The 21,204-nt window shown below is 40.4% G+C and overlaps 2 protein-coding genes across 10 annotated transcripts in view; one reads left to right on the forward strand and one right to left on the reverse strand.

Moving 5' to 3' along the window:
- LRP2BP (LRP2 binding protein) overlaps positions 1 to 18,350 on the forward strand; it is a 55,967-nt gene extending 37,617 nt beyond the window's left edge. For 2 of the 4 annotated variants that reach the window (XM_029226226.1, XM_029226229.1), the window contains 3 exons: positions 13,658 to 13,770; positions 16,233 to 16,278; positions 17,884 to 18,100. In XM_029226226.1, coding sequence (XP_029082059.1) covers positions 13,658 to 13,723 — 66 coding nt within the window. In that variant the 3' untranslated portion in view covers positions 13,724 to 13,770; positions 16,233 to 16,278; positions 17,884 to 18,100. Of the gene's footprint in view, positions 1 to 13,657; positions 13,771 to 16,232; positions 16,279 to 17,883; positions 18,101 to 18,193 lie in introns of those variants that run through there. The other 2 variants (XM_029226227.1, XM_029226228.1) reach the window with 2 other exon arrangements.
- SNX25 (sorting nexin 25) overlaps positions 16,850 to 21,204 on the reverse strand; it is a 110,280-nt gene continuing 105,925 nt past the window's right edge. For 2 of the 6 annotated variants that reach the window (XR_003794144.1, XR_003794142.1), the window contains one exon: positions 18,326 to 18,395. Coding sequence is in view for 1 of the 6 variants with exons in the window: in XM_029226225.1 (XP_029082058.1) it covers positions 17,353 to 17,433; positions 17,848 to 17,948; positions 18,214 to 18,395 (364 nt within the window). In the remaining 5 variants the exon portion in view is untranslated. Of the gene's footprint in view, positions 17,434 to 17,847; positions 17,949 to 18,213; positions 18,396 to 20,869; positions 21,118 to 21,204 lie in introns of those variants that run through there. The other 4 variants (XM_029226225.1, XR_003794141.1, XR_003794145.1 and 1 more) reach the window with 4 other exon arrangements.

A 21,204-nucleotide genomic window follows, 5' to 3' on the forward strand; every position in this document is an offset into this window, starting at 1 on the left:
TGCATTGGTAGGCACATTCTTAACCACTGTACCACCAGAAAACCCCAAGGTGGTGACTTAAAAAAAGTTTTTTTATATTGGAGTATAGTTGATTTACAATGTTGTTGGTTTCAGGTGGACAGCAAAGTGATTTAGTTATACGTATATCTTTTGTTTTTTTTAATTTATTTATTTACTTGTGGCTGTGTTGGGTCTTCGTTGCTGCGTGTGGGCTTTCTCTAGTTACAGCGAGTGGGGGCTACTCTTTGTTGCAGTGTCGGGCCTCTCACTGTGGTGGCTTCTTGTTGCAGAGCACGGGCTCCAGGCGCGTGGGCCTCAGCAGTCACAGCACGTGGGCTCAGCAGTTGTGGCTCGCAGGTTCTAGAGCACAGGCTCAGGAGCTGTGGTGCACAGGCTTAGTTGCTCTGTGGCATGCGGGATCCTCCCGGACCAGGGCTCGAACCCGTGTCCCCTGCATTGGCAGGCGGACTCTCAACCACTGCGCCACCAGGGAAGCCCCATGTATCTATTCTTTTTCAGATACCTTTCCCATATAGGTTATTACAGAGTATTGAGTAGAGTTCCCTGTATTATACAGTAGATCCTTATTGATTATCTATTTTATATATAGTTGTGTGTATATGTTAATCCCAACCTCTAAATTTATCCCTCCTGCCCCACTTTTCCCTTTTGGTAACCATGTTTGTTTCTGAAGTCTGAGTCTGTTTTGTAAGTTAATTTGTACCACATTTTTAGATTCCACATATAAGTGATATCATATACTTGTCTTTCTTTGGCTTACTCACTTAGTATGATAATCTCTAGGTCCATCCATTGTTGCTGCAGATGGAATTATTCCATTATTCCAGGTCTTAGTTGCAGCACGTGGGATCTTCGTTGCGGTGTGTGGGATCTTTAGTTGCAGCATCCTGCATGCTGCAATGAACACCTGGCATGCTGCAACTAAAGTACCACGTCTTCTTTACCCATTCATCTGTCAATGGACATTTAGGCTGTTTCCATGTCTTGGCTATTGTGAATAGTGCTGCTATGAACACTGGGGGCCATGTTCTTTTTGAATTATGGTTTTCTCCGGAAATATGCCCAGAAGTGGGATTGCAGGATCACATTGCAGCTCTATTTTTAGCTTTTTGAGGAAACTCCATACTGTTTTCCATAGTGGCTGCACCAATTACATTCCCCCCAACCTTGTAGGAGGGTTCCCTTTTCTCCACATGCTCTCCAGCATTTGTTACTTGTAGACATTTTTTTTTTTACATCTTTATTGGAGTATAATTGCTTTACAATGGTGTGTTAGTTTCTGCTTTATAACAAAGTGAATCAGTTATATATATACATGTGTTCCCATATCTCTTCCCTCTTGTGTCTCCCTCCCTATCGCACCCCTCTAGGTGGTCACAAAGCACAGAGCTGATCTCCCTGTGCTGTGCGGCTGCTTCCCACTAGCTATCTATTTTAGGTTTGGTAGTGTATATATGTCCATGCCTCTCTCTCGCTTTGTCACAGCTTACCCTTCCCCCTCCCCATATCCTCAAGTCCATTCTCTAGTAGGTCTGTCTTTATTCCTGTCTTACCCCTAGGTTCTTCATGACATTTTCTTTTTTCTTAGATTCCATATATATGTGTTAGTATACAGTATTTGTCTTTCTCTTTCTGACTTACTTCACTCTGTATGATAGACTCTAGGTCCATCCACTTCACTACAAATAACTCAATTTCGTTTCTTTTTATGGCTGAGTAATATTCCATTGTATGTATGTGCCACATCTTCTTTACCCATTCATCCGATGATGGACACTTAGGTTGTTTCCATCTCCTGGCTATTGTAAATAGAGCTGCAATGAACATTTTGGTACATGACTCTTTTTGAATTATGGTTTTCTCAGGGTATATGCCCACTAGTGGGATTGCTTGTCATATGGTAGTTCTATTTGTAGTTTTTTAAGGAACCTCCATACTGTTCTCCATAGTGGCTGTACCAATTCACATTCCCACCAGCAGTGCAGGAGTGTTCCCTTTTCTCCACACCTCCTCCAGCATTTGTTTCTAGATTTTTTGATGACGGCCATTCTGACTGGTGTGAGATGATATCTCATTGTAGTTTTGATTTGCATTTCTCTAATGATTAATGATGTTGAGCATTCTTTCATGTGTTTGTTGGCAAGCTGTATATCTTTTTTTTTTTTTTTTTTTTTTGCGGTACGCAGGCCTCTTACTGTTGTGGCCTCGGCAGGCAGACTCTCACCCACTGCGCCACCAGGGAAGCCCTGCAATCTGTATATCTTATTGGAGAAATGTCTATATAGGTCTTCTGCCCATTTTTGGATTGGGTTCTTTGTTTTTTTGTTATTGAGCTACATGAGCTGCTTGTAAATTTTGGAGATTAATCCTTTCTCAGTTGCTTCATTTGCAAATATTTTATCCCATTCGGAGTGTTGTCTTTTGGTCTTGTTTATGGTTTCCTTTGCTGTGCAAAAGCTTTGAAGTTTCATTAGATCCCATTTGTTTATTTTTGTTTTTATTTCCATTTCTCTAGCAGGTGGGTCAAAAAGGATCTTGCTGTGATGTATGTCATAGAGTGTTCTGCCTATGTTTTCCTCTAAGAGTTTGATGGTTTCTGGCCTTACGTTTAGGTCTTTAATCCATTTTGAGCTTATTTTTGTGTATGGTGTTAGGGAGTGTTCTAATCTCATACTTTTACATGTACCTGTCCAGTTTTCCCAGCACCATTTATTGAAGAGGCTGTCCTTTCTCCACTGTACATTCCTGCTTCCTTTATCAAAGGTAAGGTGACCATATATGCGTGGGTTTATCTCTGGGCTTTCTATCCTGTTCCATTGATTTATATTTCTGTTTTTGTGCCAGGACCACACTGTCTTGATTACTGTAGCTTTGTAGTATAGTCTGAAGTCAGGGAGCCTGATTCTTCCAGCTCCGTTTTTCGTTCTCAAGATTGCTTTGGCTATTTGGGGTCTTTTGTGTTTCCATACAAATTGTGAAATTTTTTGTTCTAGTTCTGTGAAAAATGCCAGTGGTAGTTTGATAGGGATTGCATTGAGTCTGTAGATTACTTTGGGTAGTAGAGTCATTTTCACAGTGTTGATTCTTCCAATCCAAGAACATGGTATATATCTCCATCTATTTGTATCATCTTTAATTTCTTTCATCAGTGTCTTATAATTTTCTGCATACAGGTCTTTTGTCTCCTTAGGTAGGTTTATTCCTAGATATTTTATTCTTTTTGTTGCAAGGGTAAATGGGAGTATTTCCTTAATTTCTCTTTCAGATTTTTCATCATTAGTGTATAGGAATGCCAGAGATTTCTGTGCATTAATTTTGTATCCTGCAACTTTACCAAATTCACTGATTAGCTCTAGTAGTTTTCTGGTAGCATCTTTAGGATTCTCTATGTATAGAATCATGTTATCTGCAAATAGTGACATTTACTTCTTCTTTTCTGCTTTGGATTCTTTTTATTTCCTTTTCTTCTCTGATTGCTGTGTGCTCTGATTGCATGTGTTTGTATTTTTTACAGATCTTTTCCTGTAATTGATATCTAGTCTCATAGCGTGGTCAGAGAAGATACTTGATACAATTTCAATTTTCTTAAATTTACCAAGGCCTGATTTGTGACCCAGAATATGATCTATCCTGGAGAATTTCCATGAGCACTTGAGAAAAATGTGTATTCTGTTATTTTTGGATGGAATGTCCTATAAATATCAATTAAGTCCATCTTGTTTAATGTATCATTTAAAGTTTGTGTTTCCTTATTTTTTTCTTTTTGGATGATCTGTCCATTGGTGAAAGTAAGGTGTTAAAGTCCCCTACTATGAATGTGTTACTGTTGATTTCCCCTTTTATGGCTGTTAGTATTTGCCTTATGTATTGAGGTGCTCTGATGTTGGGTGCATAAATATTTACAGTTGCTATATCTTCTTCTTGGATTGATCCCTTGATCATTAGGTAGTGTCCTTTGTCTCTTGTAATAGTCTTTATTTTAAAGTCTATTTTGTCTGATATGAGAATTGCTACTCCAGCTTTCTTTTGGTTTCCATTTGCATGGAATATCTTTTTCCATCCCCTCACTTTCCGTCTGTATGTGTCCCTAGGTCTGAAGTGGGTCTCTTGTAGACAGCATATATATGGGTCTTGTTTTTGTATCTATTCAGCCAGTCTGTGTCTTTTTGTGGGAGCATTTAATCCATTTACATTTAAGGTAATTATCGATATATGTTCCTATTCCCATTTTCTTGTTTTGGGTTTGTTATTGTAGGTCTTTTCCTTGTCTTGTGTTTCTTGCCTAGAGAAGTTCCTTTAGCATTTGTTGTAGAGCTGGTTTGGTGGTGCTGAACTCTCTCAGCTTTTGCTTCTCTGTAAAGGTTTTAATTTCTCCATCAAATCTGAATGAGATCCTTGCTGGGTAGAGTAATGTTGGTTGTAGGTTTCTCTCCATCATCACTTTAAATATGTCCTGCCAGTCCCTTCTGGCTTGCAGAGTTTCTGCTGAAAGATCAGCTGTTAACCTTATGGGGATTCCCTTGTGTGTTATTTGTTGTTTTTCCCTTGCTGCTTTTAATATGTTTTCTTTGTATTTAATTTTTGACAGTTTGATTAGTATGTGTCTTGGCGTGTTTCTCCCTGGATTTATCCTGTATGGGACTCTCTGTGCTTCCTGGAGTTGATTAACTATTTCCTTTCCCATATTGGGGAAGTTTTCAACTATAATCTCTTCAAATATTTTCTCAATTCCTTTCTTTTCCTCTTCTTCTTCTGGGACCCCTATAATTTGAATGTTGGTGTGTTTAATGTTGTCCCAGCGGTCTCTGAGACTGTCCTCAGTTCTTTTCATTCTTTTTTCTTTATTCTGCTCTGCAGTAGTTATTTCCACTATTTTATCTTCCAGGTCACTTATCTATTCTTCTGCCTCAGTTATTCTACGATTGAACCCTTCTAGAGTACTTTTAATTTCATTTATTGTGTTGTTCATCGTTGCTTGTTTCCTCTTTAGTTCTTCTAGGTCCTTGTTAAATGTTTCTTGCATTTTCTCTATTCTGTTTCCAAGATTTTGGATCATCTTTACTGTCATTATTCTGAATTGTTTTTCAGGTAGATTGCCTATTTCCTCTTCATTTGTTAGGTCTGGTGGGTTTTTATCTTGCTCCTTCATCTGCGGTGTGTTTTTCTGTTTTCTCATTTTGCTTATCTTACTGTGTTTGGGGTCTCCTTTTTGCAGGCTGCAGGTTCGTAGTTCCCGTTGTTTTTGGTGTCTGTCCCCAGTGGTTAAAGTTGGTTCAGTGGGTTGTGTAGGCTTCTTGGTGGAGGGGACTAGTGCCTGTTTTCTGGTGGATGAGGCTGGATCTTGTCTTTCTGGTGGGCAGGTCCACATCAGGTGGTGTGTTTTGGGGTGTCTGTGGCCTTATGATTTTAGGCAGCCTCTCTGCTAATGGGTGGGGCTGTGTTCCTGTCTTGCTAGTTGTTTGTCATAGGGTGTCCAACACTGTAGCTTGCTGGTCATTGAGTGAAGCTGGGTGTTGGTGTTGAGATGGAGATCTCTGGGAGATTCTTGCTGTTTGATATTACGTGGAGCTGGGAGGTCTCTTGTGGACCAGTGTTCTGAAGTTGGCTCTCCCACCTCAGAGGCACAGCACTGACTCCTGGCTGCAGCACCAAGAGCCTTTCATCCACATGGCTCAGAATAAAAGGGAGAAAAAGTAAAAAGAAAGAAAGAGGATAAAATAAAGTATGATAAAATAATGTTATTAAAAGATAATTAAGAAAAAAATTTTAAGTAAAAAAAAAGAAGGACGGACACAACCCTAGGACAAATGGTGAAAGCAAAGTTGTACAGACAGAATCTCACACAGAAACATACACATACACACTCACAAAAAGAGGAAAAGGGGGAAAAATAATGTCTTGCTCTCAAAGTCCACCTCCTCAATTTGGGATGATTTGTTGTCTATTCAGGTATTCCACAGATGCAGGGTACATCATGTTGATTGTGGAGATTTAATCCACTGCTCCTGAGGCTGCTGGGAGAAATTTCCCTTTCTTTTCTTTGTTCGCACAGCTCCCGGGGGTTCAGTTTAGGATTTGGCCCTGCAACTGCGTGTAGGTCGCCGGAAGGCGTCTGTTCTTCGCTCAGACAGGACGGGGTTAAAGGAGCCGCTGATTCGGGGGCTCTGGCTCACTCAGGCCGGGGGGAGGGAGGTGTACAGATGCGGGGCAAGCCTGCGGCGGCAGAGGCCAGCATAACGTTGCACCAGCCTGAGGCACGCTGTGCGTTCTCCTGGGGAAGTTGTCCCTGGATCATGGGACCCTGGCAGTGGCAGGCTGCACAGGCTCCGCGGAAGGGAGGTGTGGAGAGTGACCTGTGCTCACACACAGGCTTCTTGGTGGTGGCAGCAGCAGCCTTAGCGTCTCATTCCCGTCTCTGGGGTCCACGCTTTTAGCCCCGGCTCACGCCCGTCTCTGGAGCTCCTTTAAACAGGGCTCTTAATCCCCTCTCCTTGCGCACCAGGAAACAAAGAGGGAAGAAAAAGTCTCTTGCCTGTTCGACAGGTCCAGACTTTTCCCCTGACTCCTCCCGGCCAGCCGTGGTGCACTAATCCCCTGCAGGCTGTGTTCACACCCCCAACCCCAGTCCTCTCCCTGGGATCCGACCGAAGCCTGAGCTGCAGCTCCCAGCCCCCACCCGCTGCAGCGGGTGAGCAGACAAGCCTCTCGGGCTGGTGAGTGCCAGTCGGCCCCGATCCTCTGTGCGGGAATCTCCCCGCTTTGCCCTCTGCACCCCTGTTGCTGTGCTCTCCTCCGTGGCTCCGAAGTTTCCTCCCTCTGCCACCCACAGTCTCTGCCCACGAAGGGGCTTCTAGTGTGTGGAAACCTTTCCTCCTTCACAGCTGCCTCCCAGAGGTGCAGGTCCTGTCCCTATTCTTTGTCTGTGTTTTTTCTTTTTACTTCTGCCCTACCCAGGTACGTGGGGACTTTCTTGCCTTTTGGGAGGTCTGAGGTCTTCTGCCAGCGTTCAGTAGGTGTTCTGTAGGAGTTGTTCCACGTGTAGATGTATTTGTGGGGAGGAAGGTGATCTCCACCTCTTACTCTTCTGCTATCTTCCCCCATCCTCCTCTTGTAGACTTTTTTTTTTTTTTTTTTTTTTTTGCGGTACGCTGGCCTCTCACTGCTGTCGCCTCTCCCGTTGCGGAGTACAGGCTCCAGACGCGCAGGCTCAGTGCCCATGGCTCACGGGTCTAGCCGCTCTGCGGCATGTGGGATCTTCCCGGACCGGGGCACGAACCTGTGTCCCCTGCATTGGCAGGTGGACTCTCAACCACTGCACCACCAGGGAAGCCCCTCTTGTAGACTTTTTAATGATGGCCATTCTGACGGATTTTAGGTGATACCTCACTGTAATTTTGACTTGCATTTCTCTAATCAGCGACATTGAGCATCTTTTCATGTGCTTTTTGGCCACCTGTCTTAGATCTTCTGCCCATTTTTTGATTGGGTTTTTAAAAATATATTGAGCTGCATGAGCACAATTATTTTGCATTGGCTTGGCCAAAAAGTTCATTTTGGTTTTCCCATAACATGTTATGGGAAAACCAAAATGAACTTTTTCGCCAACCCAATATATTTTGGAGTTTACAAATGATGCAACCAACAAGGGATTAAATATTCTTTCTGCGGGTTGTCTTTCCATTTTGTTTATGGTTTCCTTTGCTGTGCGAAAGCTTTTAAGTTTAATTAGGGTTCCATTTATTTTTGTTTGTATTTTCATTACTGTAGGAGGTGAAACCAAAAAGATACTGTGACTTATGTCGAAGAGTGTTCTGCCTATGTTTTCCTCTATGACTTTTATAGTATCTAGTCTTACATTTAGGTCCTTAATCCATTTTGAGTTTATTTTTGTGTATGATGTTAGAGAATGTTCTAATTTTATTCTTTTACACATAGCTGTCCAGTTTCCCCAGCACCACTTATTGAAGAGACTGTCTTTTCTCTATTATATATTCTTACCTTCTTTATTGTAAATTAATTGACCATAGGTGCGTGGGTTTACTTCTGGGCTTTCTATCCTGTTCCACTGATCTGCAAGTCTGTCTTTGTGGCAGTACCATACTGCAGCTTTATACTATAGTCTGAAGTCAGGGAGACTGATTCCTCCAGCTCCGTTTTTCTTTCTCAAGATTGCTTTGGCTTTTTGGAGTCTTTTGGGTTTCCATAAAAATTTAAAAATTTTTTGTTCTAGTTCTGTGAAAAATGCCGTTGGTAATTTGATAGGGATTGCATTGAATCTGTAGATTGGCTTGGGCAGTATAATCATTTTGACAATATTCTTTCAATCCAAAAACATGATATATCTTTCCATCTGTTTGTGTCATCCGATTTCTTTCATCAGTGTCTTACAGTTTTCGGAGTACAGGTCTTTTGCCTCCTTAGCTAGGTTATTTCTGGGTATTTTATTCTTTTTGATGCAATGGTAAATGGGATTGTTTCCTTAATTTCTTTCTAATCTTTCATTGTTAGTGTGTAGGAATGCAAGAGATTTCTCTGTATTAATTTTGTATCTTGCAACTTTACCAAATTCATTGATGAGCTCTAGTAGTTTTCTTGTAGCATCTTTAGGATTTTCTACGTATAGTATCATGTCATCTGCAAACAGTGACGGTTTTACTTCTTTTCCAATTTGGATTCCTTTTATTTCTTTTTCTTCTCTGATTGCTGTGGCTAGGACTTCCAAAACTATGTTGAATAATAGTGGCAAAAGTGGACATCCTTGTCTTGTTCTTGATCTTAGAGGGAATGCTTTCAGCTTTTCACTACTACGATGTTAGCTGTGGGTTTGTCATATATGGCCTTCATTATGTTGAGGTAGGTTCCCTCTATGCCCACTTTCTGAACAGGTTTTATCATAAATGGGTGTTGAATTTTGTCAAAAGCTTTTTCTGCATCTATTAAAATGATCATATGGTTTTTATTCAATTTATTAACATGGTGTATCACATTGATTTGCATATATTGAAAAATGCTTGCATCCCTGGGATAAATCCCACTTGATTATGATGTATGATCCTTTTAATGTATTGTTGGATTTGGTTTGCTAGTATTTTGTTGAGGATTTTTGCATCTATGTTCATTGGTGATATTGGCCTGTAATTTTCTCATCTTGTGGTATCTTTGTCTGGTTTTGGTATCAGAGTGATGGTGGCCTCATACAATGAGTTTGGGAATATTCCTTCCTCTGAAATTTTTTGAAATAGTTTCAGAAGGATAGGTGTTAACTTCTCTAAATGTTTGATAGAATTTGCCTGTGAAAACATCTGGTCCTGGATTTTTATTTGTTGGGAGTTTTTTAATCAGTTTCAATTTCAGTACTTGTAATTGGTCTGTTCATATTTTTTATTTCTTCCTGGTTTAGTTTTGAGAGATTGTATCTTCCTAAGAAATTGTTCATTTCTTCTAGGTTGCCATTTTATCGGCATAAAGTTGCTTGTAGTAAGTAGTTTCTTATGATCCTATGTATTTCTGTGGTGCCAGTTGTAACTCCTTTTTAATTTCTAATTTTATTGATTTGAGCCCTTTCCCTTTTTTCCTTGATGAGTCTGGCAAAAGGCTTATCAGTGTTGTTTATCTTTTCAAAGAACCAGCTTTCAGTTTCATTGATCTTTTCTCTTGTTCATTTCTACTTCGTTTAGTTTTGATCTGATCTTTATGATTTCTTTCCTTCTGCTAACTTTGGGTTTTGTTTTTTTTCTCTAGTTGCTTTAGGTGTAAGGTTAGGTTGTTTATTGGGGATTTTTCTTGTTTCCTGAGGTAAGACTATATTGCTATAAACTTCCCTCTTAGACCTGCTTTTGCTGAGTCCCATAGGGTTGAATCATTGTTTTCGTTTTCATTTGTCTCTAGGTATTTTTTTATTTCCTTTTTGATTTCTTCAATGATTCATTGGTTGTTTAGTAGCATATTGTTTAGCCTCCACGTGTTTGTGCTTTTTACAGTTTAATTCTTGTAGTTGATTTCTAATCTCATAGCATTGTGGTCAGAAAAGATTCTTGATATGATTTCAATTCAATTTACTGAGGCTCGCTTTATGGCTCAGCATGTGATCTATCCTGGATAATTTTCCATGTGCACTTGAAAAGAATGTGGGTTCTGCTGCTTTCAGATGGATTGTTCTGTAAGTATCAACTAAGTTCATCTGGTCTAATGCATCATTTAAAGCCTGTGTTTCCTTACTGATTTTCTGTCTGGGTGATCTGTCCATTGAGGTAAGTGGCGTGTTAAAGTCTCCCAGTATTATTGTTACCATCAATTTCTCCTTTTATGGATGTTAGCAGTTGCCTTACATATTGAAGTGCTCCTATGTTGGGGGCATATATAATTTTTATGTCTTCTTGGATTGATCCCTTGATCATTATGTAGTGTCCTTCTTTGTCTCTTGTAACATTCTTTATTTTAAAATCGATTTTGTCTGAGATGAGAATTGCTACTCCAGCTTTCTTTTGCTTTCCATTTGCATGGAATATCTTTTTCCATCCCCTCACTTTCAGTTTGTATGTGTCCCTAGATATGAAATGGGTCTCTTGTAGAGAGCATATATATGGGTCTTTTGTATCCATTCAGTCAGTCTGTGTTTTGGTTGGAGCATTGAATCCATTTACATTTAAGGTAATGACTGATATGTATGTTCTTATTGCCATTTTGTTAATTGTTTTGGATTTGTTTCTGTAGGTCTTTTTTCTTCTGTTCCTCTTTTGTTCCCTTCTCTTGTGATTTGATGACTACTTTAGTGTTGTGTTTGGATTTTTTTCTTTTTGCATGTTTATCTATTGTACATTTTTGGTTTGCAGTTACCATGAGGTTTTGATATAGCAGGCTATATATATACAAGATTGTTTTAAGTTGCTGGTCTCTTAATTTCAAATGCATTTCCAATATCCTGCATTTGTACTCTCCTCATGATTGCTGGTTTCGATATATTTGTGTGTGGATAATTTCCCATGTTTACTGTATGTTTGCCTTTACTGATGAGGCTTCCCATTTGTAATTTTCTTGTTTCTAGTCGTGGGCTTTTCTTTTCCACCTTGAGAAGTTCCTGGAGTATTTGCTGTAAAGCTGGTTTGGTGGTGCTAAATTCTCTTAGCTTTTGCTTGTCTGTAAAGCTCAACAAGAGCCTTGCTGGGTATTCTTGGTTGTAGGTTTTTCCCTTTCATCACTTTAAATATATTGTGCCACTCCCTTCTGGCCTGCAGTTTCTGATAACTGTATAGGGATTCCCTTGTATGTTATTTGTTGCTTTTCCCTTGTTGCTTTTAATATTTTGTCTTTGCCTTTTGTCAGTTTGATTAATGTGTGTCAGCATTTTCCTCCTTGGGTTTATCCTGTATGGGACTCTCTGCACTTCCTAGACTTGGGTGACTGTTTCCTTTCCCATGTTAGGGAATTTTTCAGCTATTATCTCTTCAAATATTTCCTCAGGCCCTTTCTCTCTCTCTTATCCTTCTGTGGCCCCTATAATGCAAATGTTGGTGTGTTTAATGTTGTCCCAGAGGTCTCTTAGACTGTCCTGCTTTCTTTTCTTTTTTCTTCATTCTGTTCTGGGGCAGTGATTTCCACCACTCTGTCTTCCCGCTCACTTATCTGTTCTTCTGCCTCAGTTATTCTGCTATTCCTTCTAGTGTATTTTTCATTTCAGTTATTGTATTGTCCAACTGTTTGTTCCTTAAATCTTCTAGCTCTTTGTTAAACATTTCTTGTAGCTTCTTGGTCTGTGCCTCCATTCTTTTTCTGAGACCTTGGATCATCTTTACTTCATTACTCTGAATTCTTTTTCAGGTAGGTTGCCTATCTCCACCTTACTTAGTTCTTCTGGGGTTTTATCTTGTTCCTTCCTCTGGAACATATTCCTCTGCCATCTCATTTTATCGAACTTTCTGTGTTTGCCGTCCTGCAGGCTACAGGATTGTAGCTCCTCTTGCTTGTAGTGTCTGCCCCCCTGGTGAGTGACGCTGATCTAACAGGCTTGTGCAGGCTACCTGGTGGGAGGGACTGATGTCTCCTCAGTGGTGGGTGGAGCTGGGTCTTGTTCCTTTGATGGGCAGGGGTGTATTGAGGTGGCTGTGGGCTCAGGAAGACTTTAAGCAACCTGTCTGCTGATGGGTGGGGCTGTGCTCCTGCCCTGTTGGTAGTTTGGCCTGAGGCTTCCCAGCACTGGAGCCTTGGGCTGTTGGGTGGGGCCAGGTCTTGGCGTTGCAATGGCAGCCTCCAGGACACCTCACGCTGATGAGTACTCCCCAGTACCTCTGCCACCAGTGTTCTTGTCCCCGTGGTGAGCCACAGCTGCCCTCCACCTCCCCCAGGAGACCCTCCAAGACCAGCAGGTAAGTCTGGCCTAGGCTTCTATTAAGTCACGCCTTTTTCCCCTGGGTCCTGGTGCACATGAGACCTTGTGTGTACCCTCCAAGAGTGGTGTTTGTTTCCCCCAGTCCTCTGGAGCTCCTGCAATCAAGTCCCGCTGGCCTTCAAAGCCAAATGCTCTGGGAGCTCCTCCTCCCGATGCCAGACCACTGGAGCCTGACATGGGGGCTCAGAACTCTCAGTCCTATGGGAGAACCTCACAATATAATTATTTTCCAGTTTGTGGGTCATCTACCCAGTGGATATGGGATTTGATTGTATCGTGAATACAACCCTCCTACCGTCTTGTTGTGGCTTCTTTGTTTTTCGAAGTAGACTATCTTTTTTGGTAGGTTCTAGACCTTTTTTCGTCAGTGCTTTTCAGCAGTTAGTTGCGAGTTTGGTGTTTTTGTGAGACGAGGTGAGCTCAGGTCCTTCTAGTCTGCCATGTTATCCTCATCCCCTATATATACTAATTTGTACATGATTATGGGGACTGCAAAGACTGTCTGTCATCTGCAAGCTGGGAGACTCAGAAGAGCTGGTGGTTTAGTTCCAGTCTGAGTCTGAAGGCCTGAGAACCAGGAGAACCAATGGTTTAAGTCCCATTCTTTTTCCTTTTGTGCTTATTCTAGTTTGACTAGCTCATAGGGTGCCACACGTAGAGGCCTTGAACCTAGTGTGAAATGGCTGTGCCAACACCTCAGCTTGGGGGGCCGTGTGCAGAAGCCAAGGTGCTGACTTCTTGCCACTAGAAGCAAGCAAGCAAACATCTGGTAACCAACTGTCATGGGTACTAAAAGGGACAGTTTCTGCATGGAGTAAGGTCTGGATGAGGTAACTTCTGTCTTTCAAATTCCTGGCATACTATGAAATTATGCACCTTATTGCTAATTTAGGCATAACAATATCATATGTTTAAAAAATTATACATGCTGCTATTCACATAACAGGTTTGAGGCCAAATGTTAACGCTTTCTATTTTACTTATTTTGATAATTCATAACTTAGAATACTATCAGTGTGTAAATCCATTATTTTTAGCACTGAGAATTTTCTCTCCCAAAGGATAATAGCATGGTTATTTTTAGTTATGATCTACTAATACTTTGCACAGGTTAACTTGAATCTCCCTAATTAAGAAATCAGAATAGAAATGTATAACTATGAAATTCCCTTAAATCATTGCACTCTATTTCTTAAAAACAAAAGATCCAACAATTCAAAATATGTCTAAACTTTTTCTTTGATTTTTAAGGCTTGTTGTCTGAATCCTTCATTGGCAGATGAACTTCACACTTTACTTATTCGTCAGAGAATTTAGTCTACAATGTATTTCAACAAAGATCATCGATCCTAACAACTTAGAATGTGTGTATTTTTATAATTTTTATAATAGCTATGTTTGTTTTCACTCTCCCATGTTACATTATCCTGGGTATTTTACTGATGACAGGTTACCTTCATTCTTTTTTTTTAACATCTTTATTGGAATATAATTGCTTTACAATGGTGTGTTAGTTTCTGCTGTATAACAAAGTGAATCAGCTATACGTATACATATATCCCCATATCTCCTCCCTCTTGTGTCGCCCTCCGACCCTCCCTATCCCACCCCCCCATCCCACCCTGCCATCCCACCCCTCTTGAATTTGTAAAATGTTGCAACTTGAAACGTAGCTACAGGATCGAACTGCAGGAAGAGTCTTCAGAGATCCAGCTCTTAGGCTAGAGACTGACCAAGACCATGTCAAATATTGAAAACCATTCCATAAAGCAAGTATTTTTTTCCTTTCTTAAATAGTGTCCTGAAAGACTTAGTGTCATCTTAGCTTTAATAACTTCAGAAGTATAAATGCTACAAACTTATTTTAAAAAATCTGAAGTTTAATTCTTTAAATTTCTTTAATCCTTAGTGTTGTGAATTTTGAATAACTTTTTATTTCAGTCATCGAAGACTTCTAAAATAGAAAATTCCAAATTGAAAATTAAAAATCTAAATTTCAAAATAAGTGGGTTTAAGAAATTGCTTACAATCTTGCCTTTCCATATCTTCCCCTAAACATCTTAATGAGTAAAACTGCTATGTTCCTGGTAATCAATTAAAACAAGATGTTTCTCTGTGCTTCAGGTCCTTTTCTACATTTTAAAAACCCTCAATGTATTTCAAAACAAGATAAAATTTCAAATCATCTACCAATATAACTAAACTGTTAAATTAGCGAGAGGCTTTCCTTATCAATTACATCTACAGAGGCAAAATCCGACAGTAAAAATAGAATCCATATGCAAAAGATTCTAAAGAAATATACATCTGTGAAACAGATATTGAAAATAACGTTTAAGATACCTGAACAACACCTTCTTTGTAAATGTTATGGCTTTATTTTAAAAATCACAACCATCCTTTCCAAAGTGATTTATAAGATCTAGTCTTAGCACTGGGAAAATGCAATTAATATGTAGGTGCCTGTCACTAAAGAAGTATTATATGGGACAAAACTACTTGCTCTTGTTTTATGTTCTGGTTTGTCTATATTATTTGAACTTCACTTTGTTGAAATTTCTTCCCTGTATCTAAAGACAAACATAGGCCATATACTTCTCCTTTAAATCTTAGAGTAGAAACTTAAATAATCCCTGAAACCCATTCCTTTGCTTTTAAAATCTCTGCTGAAGACTCTCTTCTTCCCCAGTAACAACATTTCCATGTCTCTGGCCCGTTAAAAGATTTCATAAAACCTAACGTAAATCGTTCTACAATACAAGCCCACTTGCTTTTGCTCTTGTTTTCTTAATAACATCCACAGAACATTCCTTCAGTGGTTTGAAGATCCAAATTTCCAACGGTGTTCTCTTCTCCACACTCAATCCAGTTCCTTAAGCCTTTAAGAATCTTAAAATAGAAATGTAATAAGGCAGTGTATGGGGACTGTAATAGCACTTTCATAGCTCGCTCACTCTACATCCCCAAAGTGAAGGCCACTTTAACTGCCATTAAAACACGGTTTGAGAAATCCTAAAGGTAGGAATTTGACATGTCATATTTGGTAATATGCTGTGCTTAAATGTCCTAAGTGAACCCAACACAGAATTTAAAATTTCAGTTTACTCTAGTTACCATAAAGCTGGCAAACCTAGCCCAGGTGAGCCCCTGCGAACTACCACTACTCCCAACATGGTGCACACCTTGATCTGTGATTGGAGTCACCCTTTAAGTGAGGTGAAGCTTCAAGGTCATTAACTTTTTTCAAAAAAAAAATCAAGGGCTTCCCTGGTGGCGCAGTGGTTGGGAGTCCGCCTGCCGATGCAGGGGACGCGGGTTCGTGCCCCGGTCCGGGAAGATCCCACATACCGCGGAGCGGCTGCGCCTGTGAGCCATGGCCGCTGAGCCTGCGCGTCCGGAGCCTGTGCTCCGCAACGGGAGAAGCCACAACAGTGAGAGGCCCGCGTACCGCAAAAAAAAAAAAAAAAAAAAAAAAAAAAAAAATCAAAACTTCTGTAAGAGTCCTTACAGTTGATAACTTAGAAAAAGTAAGACGACTTCTTAAGGATTGAGGAGTCATAACAGCCATAGTTTAATTATGCAGAAGATGGTCACTTTTAGTAACTGCTATGAGTTCCTGGGGCTTGGTGACTTCACACTGCTTCTCTTCTCTGAATGTCTTTTCTACATCCCTATGAAGGATAATTCTTATCCATATAAATAGCCAACTTTGAGTTTTTTCGAAAGTATCAAATATCTTGGTTTGAAATAAGGATCAAAGAGCTGTAGCTAAAAGAATATCAAAGATAAAATTTGCTTTACTAATTTTTAACCATTTGTCTTTCAGCACTTATGTTTCATATCAAGAACTTGGCATATCAGGAACTCAGCAGGTATGATCTAACAATGATATAATTAATACCACTTTATATATACATAGTATGTTTCTTTCATGGATTTCAAACTGAATTTCTGCTTAATTGGCTTGCTTTCAATATTCCTGGGGGTTAGAAAGGGGAAAGTGTTTCATTATCACTGCATAATAAATGGTAAAACCCAGGAAAATTAAGTGACTTGTCCATGGTCCCACTACTAAAAACAAAGCAACATCTGTACCCTGGATTTCGCCTAATGCCCCTACTGGTCCCCAAGACTTGATGACACAATCAAGTCCTGAACCGCGTGAAGTAACTTCCCTCCTCTTTGTTTCCCCATCTCATTCCTGCCCATCCATCCCACCTCCCTAATAACAGCACTTCAAGCACCAATTTTGGCTCTTCTCATTCACACTAAAAATCATATTTTTCACATTCATTCTGTGTCTGGAGAAAGGCAACAAACTTTATTCTTCCTTACGGAAGTACTTACGTGTGCAATGTTTTCTACAGGCGCTTGATAAGTATCTGAACTATCTTAAGTGTTTCAACTTGTTTTGAGATACAAGCGTCTTAAACAGCAGAGCTATGATTCATTTTCATATTTTATTGCTTCAGATGCTTCAAACTATGGGAAATCTTTGGTAAAAATAAAGACAATAAAATTTTCACAATAACTTCACACAAAGCATTGCACAACAGTATTCAACACACACGAGTAGAAGAATGTTCAGACTCCTCAGTGAGGAAATCAACTGTACAACGTTCATAATTCATTTAAAACAAACTTTAAAACAAAACTTAATATTTAAAATATTTCCTAGGTTCTTATCACATATTAACACTTATATTTCAATCAGTATGTTGACCTTTAAAGGATTTATATTAAAATAAAAATAATTAACAAGTGTTTTTTTCTGTTGCCTAATATACAGCATCAAGTTTTCCCCCCAATTCTGCTTAATTCACATAGGACTAGAGGGAGGTAACTAAAAGATCGGTATGGTTCTCAGTCAAGCCCTCTGTGGAAAAGAGGAAAATGTTTCATGTCTATTATTACAGACATTTCTCTGATGGTTTATTTGTGGAGTCTCAAACCTGACAAGCCTTAAGTTCATCTAAGTGAGTTCTCAGCTCAGGACACAATTCAATTAGCAGCAGTTCCATCAGCACCTGAACCAAGAAAGAAAAAAAAAAATGTCTTTTTCTCTAAGGGTTAAAAGGAATTAGTATTCTATAAACTCCATTTAGCATCAGATTGATTTATTTCACGGTCCGTTATAACCACCAACAGAATTATCAGACTACTGGGAAACACTTTGCTGAAATAAGCAAGCCAAGCACTCAGGCAGAAATGTTACAGCACACGTTGAGAGAAACAGCCAGCAGGCGAGGAGGGGGATGCCGCACCCACAGGGGGGTATTTTTTTTACCCAAATTGAACAAAAATGAAGCAGAGAAAATGGGTTCAGAGTTACAATCATTCTGAATGATTAAGCGTATAAAGAGTTAAAATCTACCCCCGTATATGAACAGAAACGTACAACTGAAGAAACTGAATCCTCTGGGAGGCTTTAAGTTACTCACATATAACAGATGCTTATTGGCTCTCGTTTCTTGCAGTGCGTTGAATATTTTTATTATACCATGACGGGCATTTTGCTGTCCAACAAGGCTCTGAAGCATATCTGAAAAATTAAGTTTATATTCCACGCTGCTATTGATGAAGTGCACCCTGCACGGACCTTCAGTGAGGGGCTACGACATACGCACACACAGCACGTAAAGGCACGCAGACGCGAGGAACATGAGTGATCAGCTCTTTCCAACGTTTAAGGAGAAAATGTAGAATTTTTCAATATAAGGCATTTATACAAACTATAAGTGAAAAAGGAGAAGGGCCATCAACACTCCCTTTTCATGTGACTTTCAGGGTCAGAGCCCAGGCCTCACCTGGAATGTTTTCAAGCAGCTTCTGCTGTGCTCTCCGCTTTGTTTCCTGGCTTTGCTCTTCACTTGGGATTGTGTTCGGAGGTGCCAAATTCCCACCGGGCCACAAAGCATCCCGGAGAGCGCCGATGTAGTAGACCACCATTTGCTCGCTGAGAGCCCAGTCCACTGCGTCCCGGAGTTGTCTTTCAAGAGCAAAATATTTCTTGGATGAGGTTTTTAAAAATCTTATTCTCTATTCTCACAAGGCATTTATCAATGGGTAGGTTAAGATAAGCGTTTGCTGAATAAACTAGGAATTGGATTTTTAAACTCTGGCTTGGAAAGTTTTTTTTTATGTTGGTAACACTGACAGCCATTCATTCCTGGAGCTCACATTTTCACTGGTACTGAATTCTCTAAATGTTTGCCGCACGGTGTCTTTCAATCTGGAAAAGCAAGAACTGAGAGGAGATTGATGTGTTTGAAGCTTGCAACTACTCTTAACTGTGCACGGTACTTAACATACTAATTTCTCCATGAAGTGGTATAAACTGAAAGCATCAATCCGTTTTAAAAGACCGTGAAGAGCTCCCTGAAGAGCTCCCTGAGCTCTGGTAGTCCTGGGGAGAACCACGCTTCTTCACTAGTTGTCCCTTGGGGCGGCCACGGCAGAGGATGCTGGGCAGAGTTGTCTGACCCCGGAAACATCTCACATGCTCATGGGGCAAAGGGGGAAAAGACACCCCCCTTTCACCACAAAGGGGGGGACTTTGAAAAGATACACTGCTATCCAGCCACGTCACCTTCCCACAGGAGTGAAAATCGGGCAGATCTTGACCTGCACGGTTATAAATAAGCGGCTTTTATCTGGTTACCCAGGTCTTCCATAAACCCTACTTCATCAAATTCCAGCCAGCCACTGGACTGCTGCAGAGAGCAGCACAGTTCACGGAGCCAGGAGCAGTGCTGAGGTTGGGAAGGGAAGTCTCTCTGCAGAAAATGGGAGCAGAATCACCTTGGACTATTAGTGCAAGAAAGACCTGAAGTTTCAAACTTAATTCACGAATAATAAATCAAAAAGCCCTTTAAGAATCTGACTTCCCAACCAGATTTTTAAAGGGACAATGTGAGGTTTTCAGAAATAATATCTGAAATAGATGTTTCAAGCCCAGCACTTTGCACACAGTAACTAGTCACCAATGAAGTCTAAATTCCACTGTGAGTCAGAACCATGGTAATCCTGTTTGTAACTGCATGTCTCCTAAGATACTTCCCGATACTGCTCAGAACTGTGCAATTCATATCTAGATCAAATAAAATAATTTTATTAATTCAATGGGGCTTTGGCTTTGAGAACCTGCTGACCTGCCTAAGTAAAAATCTACATAAAAACACAGCTTGTTTTGCCTGTAGTCTTTGGGTTACTCACCAGCACTGCGTGAAGAAATGAAGAAGGAAAATTTCAGTTTGCAACTTAAAATTAGGTGAGTGACTTACCAAAGGCCGTCACCTAAGCATTTTCTATCAACTTAGGTCTGACTTTGTATTAGCCAAAACTGGAGGAAGCTTTTGCAGCAATTCTGGGATGTGAAATTACAGTTGGCAGAAGGCGAGAGGCACGTATTGTGCTGCTACGTAATTTTATGATGTGTCCTCGTCTGCCTGAGGCAAAACAGCACAGGGCCAGATGCTCCGTAATTTCTCTACCTGAAAAAAAAGCCCACTGAAACCCACAGCCTGAAAATTCCCTATGTGGTGCCCCTCCCCCACCTAATGTATTCACCACTCTCAAACCACAGCTGCTCATCTTAAAATTAAGAGCCAGTATCATAAATAGGAGCAGGGAATGTATGCGTGATTTTCTGAAACTGAAAAAGAAAATAAGTTAGCGAGTCTGGAGTTCTGAGAAAAATAGGGCCATTTTGAAAACTTCTTTATCCAAGGCCTGTCAGTACTAAGGTTAAGAGAGGTTTGCCTCAGACTGAAACTGTAAGTTAAACAGGGCATTTTTCCGCTTAAAAGCCCACGATACTAAAAGTCAACTAAACAAGCCACTAACACCATTTTTTTTTTTTTTTTTTTTCCTGTGGTACACTGGCCTCTCACTGTTGTGGCCTCTCCCATCGCGGAGCACAGGCTCCGGATGCGCAGGCTCAGCGGCCATGGCTCACGGGCCCAGCCGCTCCGCGGCACGTGGGATCTTCCCGGACCGGGGCACGAACCCGTGTCCCCTGCATCGGCAGGCGTACCCTCAACCACTGCGCCACCAGGGAAGCCCCACCATTTTTTAAAAAAGCTTAGAAATAAACAGAAGTAAATTTTGGTTTATGACCACAAGGAAAATATATTCTATTTGCAACTGAATAAAAATATAATATGGGGCTTGTTTAGTTTAGATTTTCTTTTCCCCTTAGTTTTAGCAGTTGACTCCCAGTTTTTGTGTGGGGAAGTCATAATGCTACAGCCTCGTAAGCACTGGGTACTGGGCATAGAGGATAACCCTTAGGGATATGGGTAACGTGATACAATTCAGAATACACATATGGCTTATAATAGTGTTATAGGGTACACACACCCCTCATGGATACCTAGCTATCAACTAACGAGGAATTACTATTTTAATATCACCCCAACTCTAAAAAAAATATATGGTTTGCATTTCCCTTCAAATAAATACCTGCCGTGCGATGCTCATCCTACTTTCATTTTGGCTCAGAGTCTAAGCCTTAAACTGATCCACATCATGTGATATAAAAACGCTGTACCCAAGATATTAAAACCAGTCATCATGGTCAACAGAGAACTTTCCAGAACAATCTTCTGACCCTCGCCAACCAGCCTGCCAGAGCCAGCCCAAGCTTGTTATCTGGTGCACCGCGCATTCTGGAGGAGACAGTCTTGTAGAAATCTGCTTCCCTATCCAATCTTAGAATCGTATCAGAAATAAAAAGAAAAACGAAAACACCTTTAGTTGGGGATGTAATTGGACTATTAAGGCAAAGGCTAGGGCAT

This window comes from Monodon monoceros, unplaced genomic scaffold (genome assembly GCF_005190385.1).
Source record: "Monodon monoceros isolate NGI ecotype Baffin Bay Population unplaced genomic scaffold, NGI_Narwhal_1 Super_Scaffold_17, whole genome shotgun sequence".
Lineage (NCBI taxonomy): Eukaryota > Metazoa > Chordata > Mammalia > Artiodactyla > Monodontidae > Monodon > Monodon monoceros.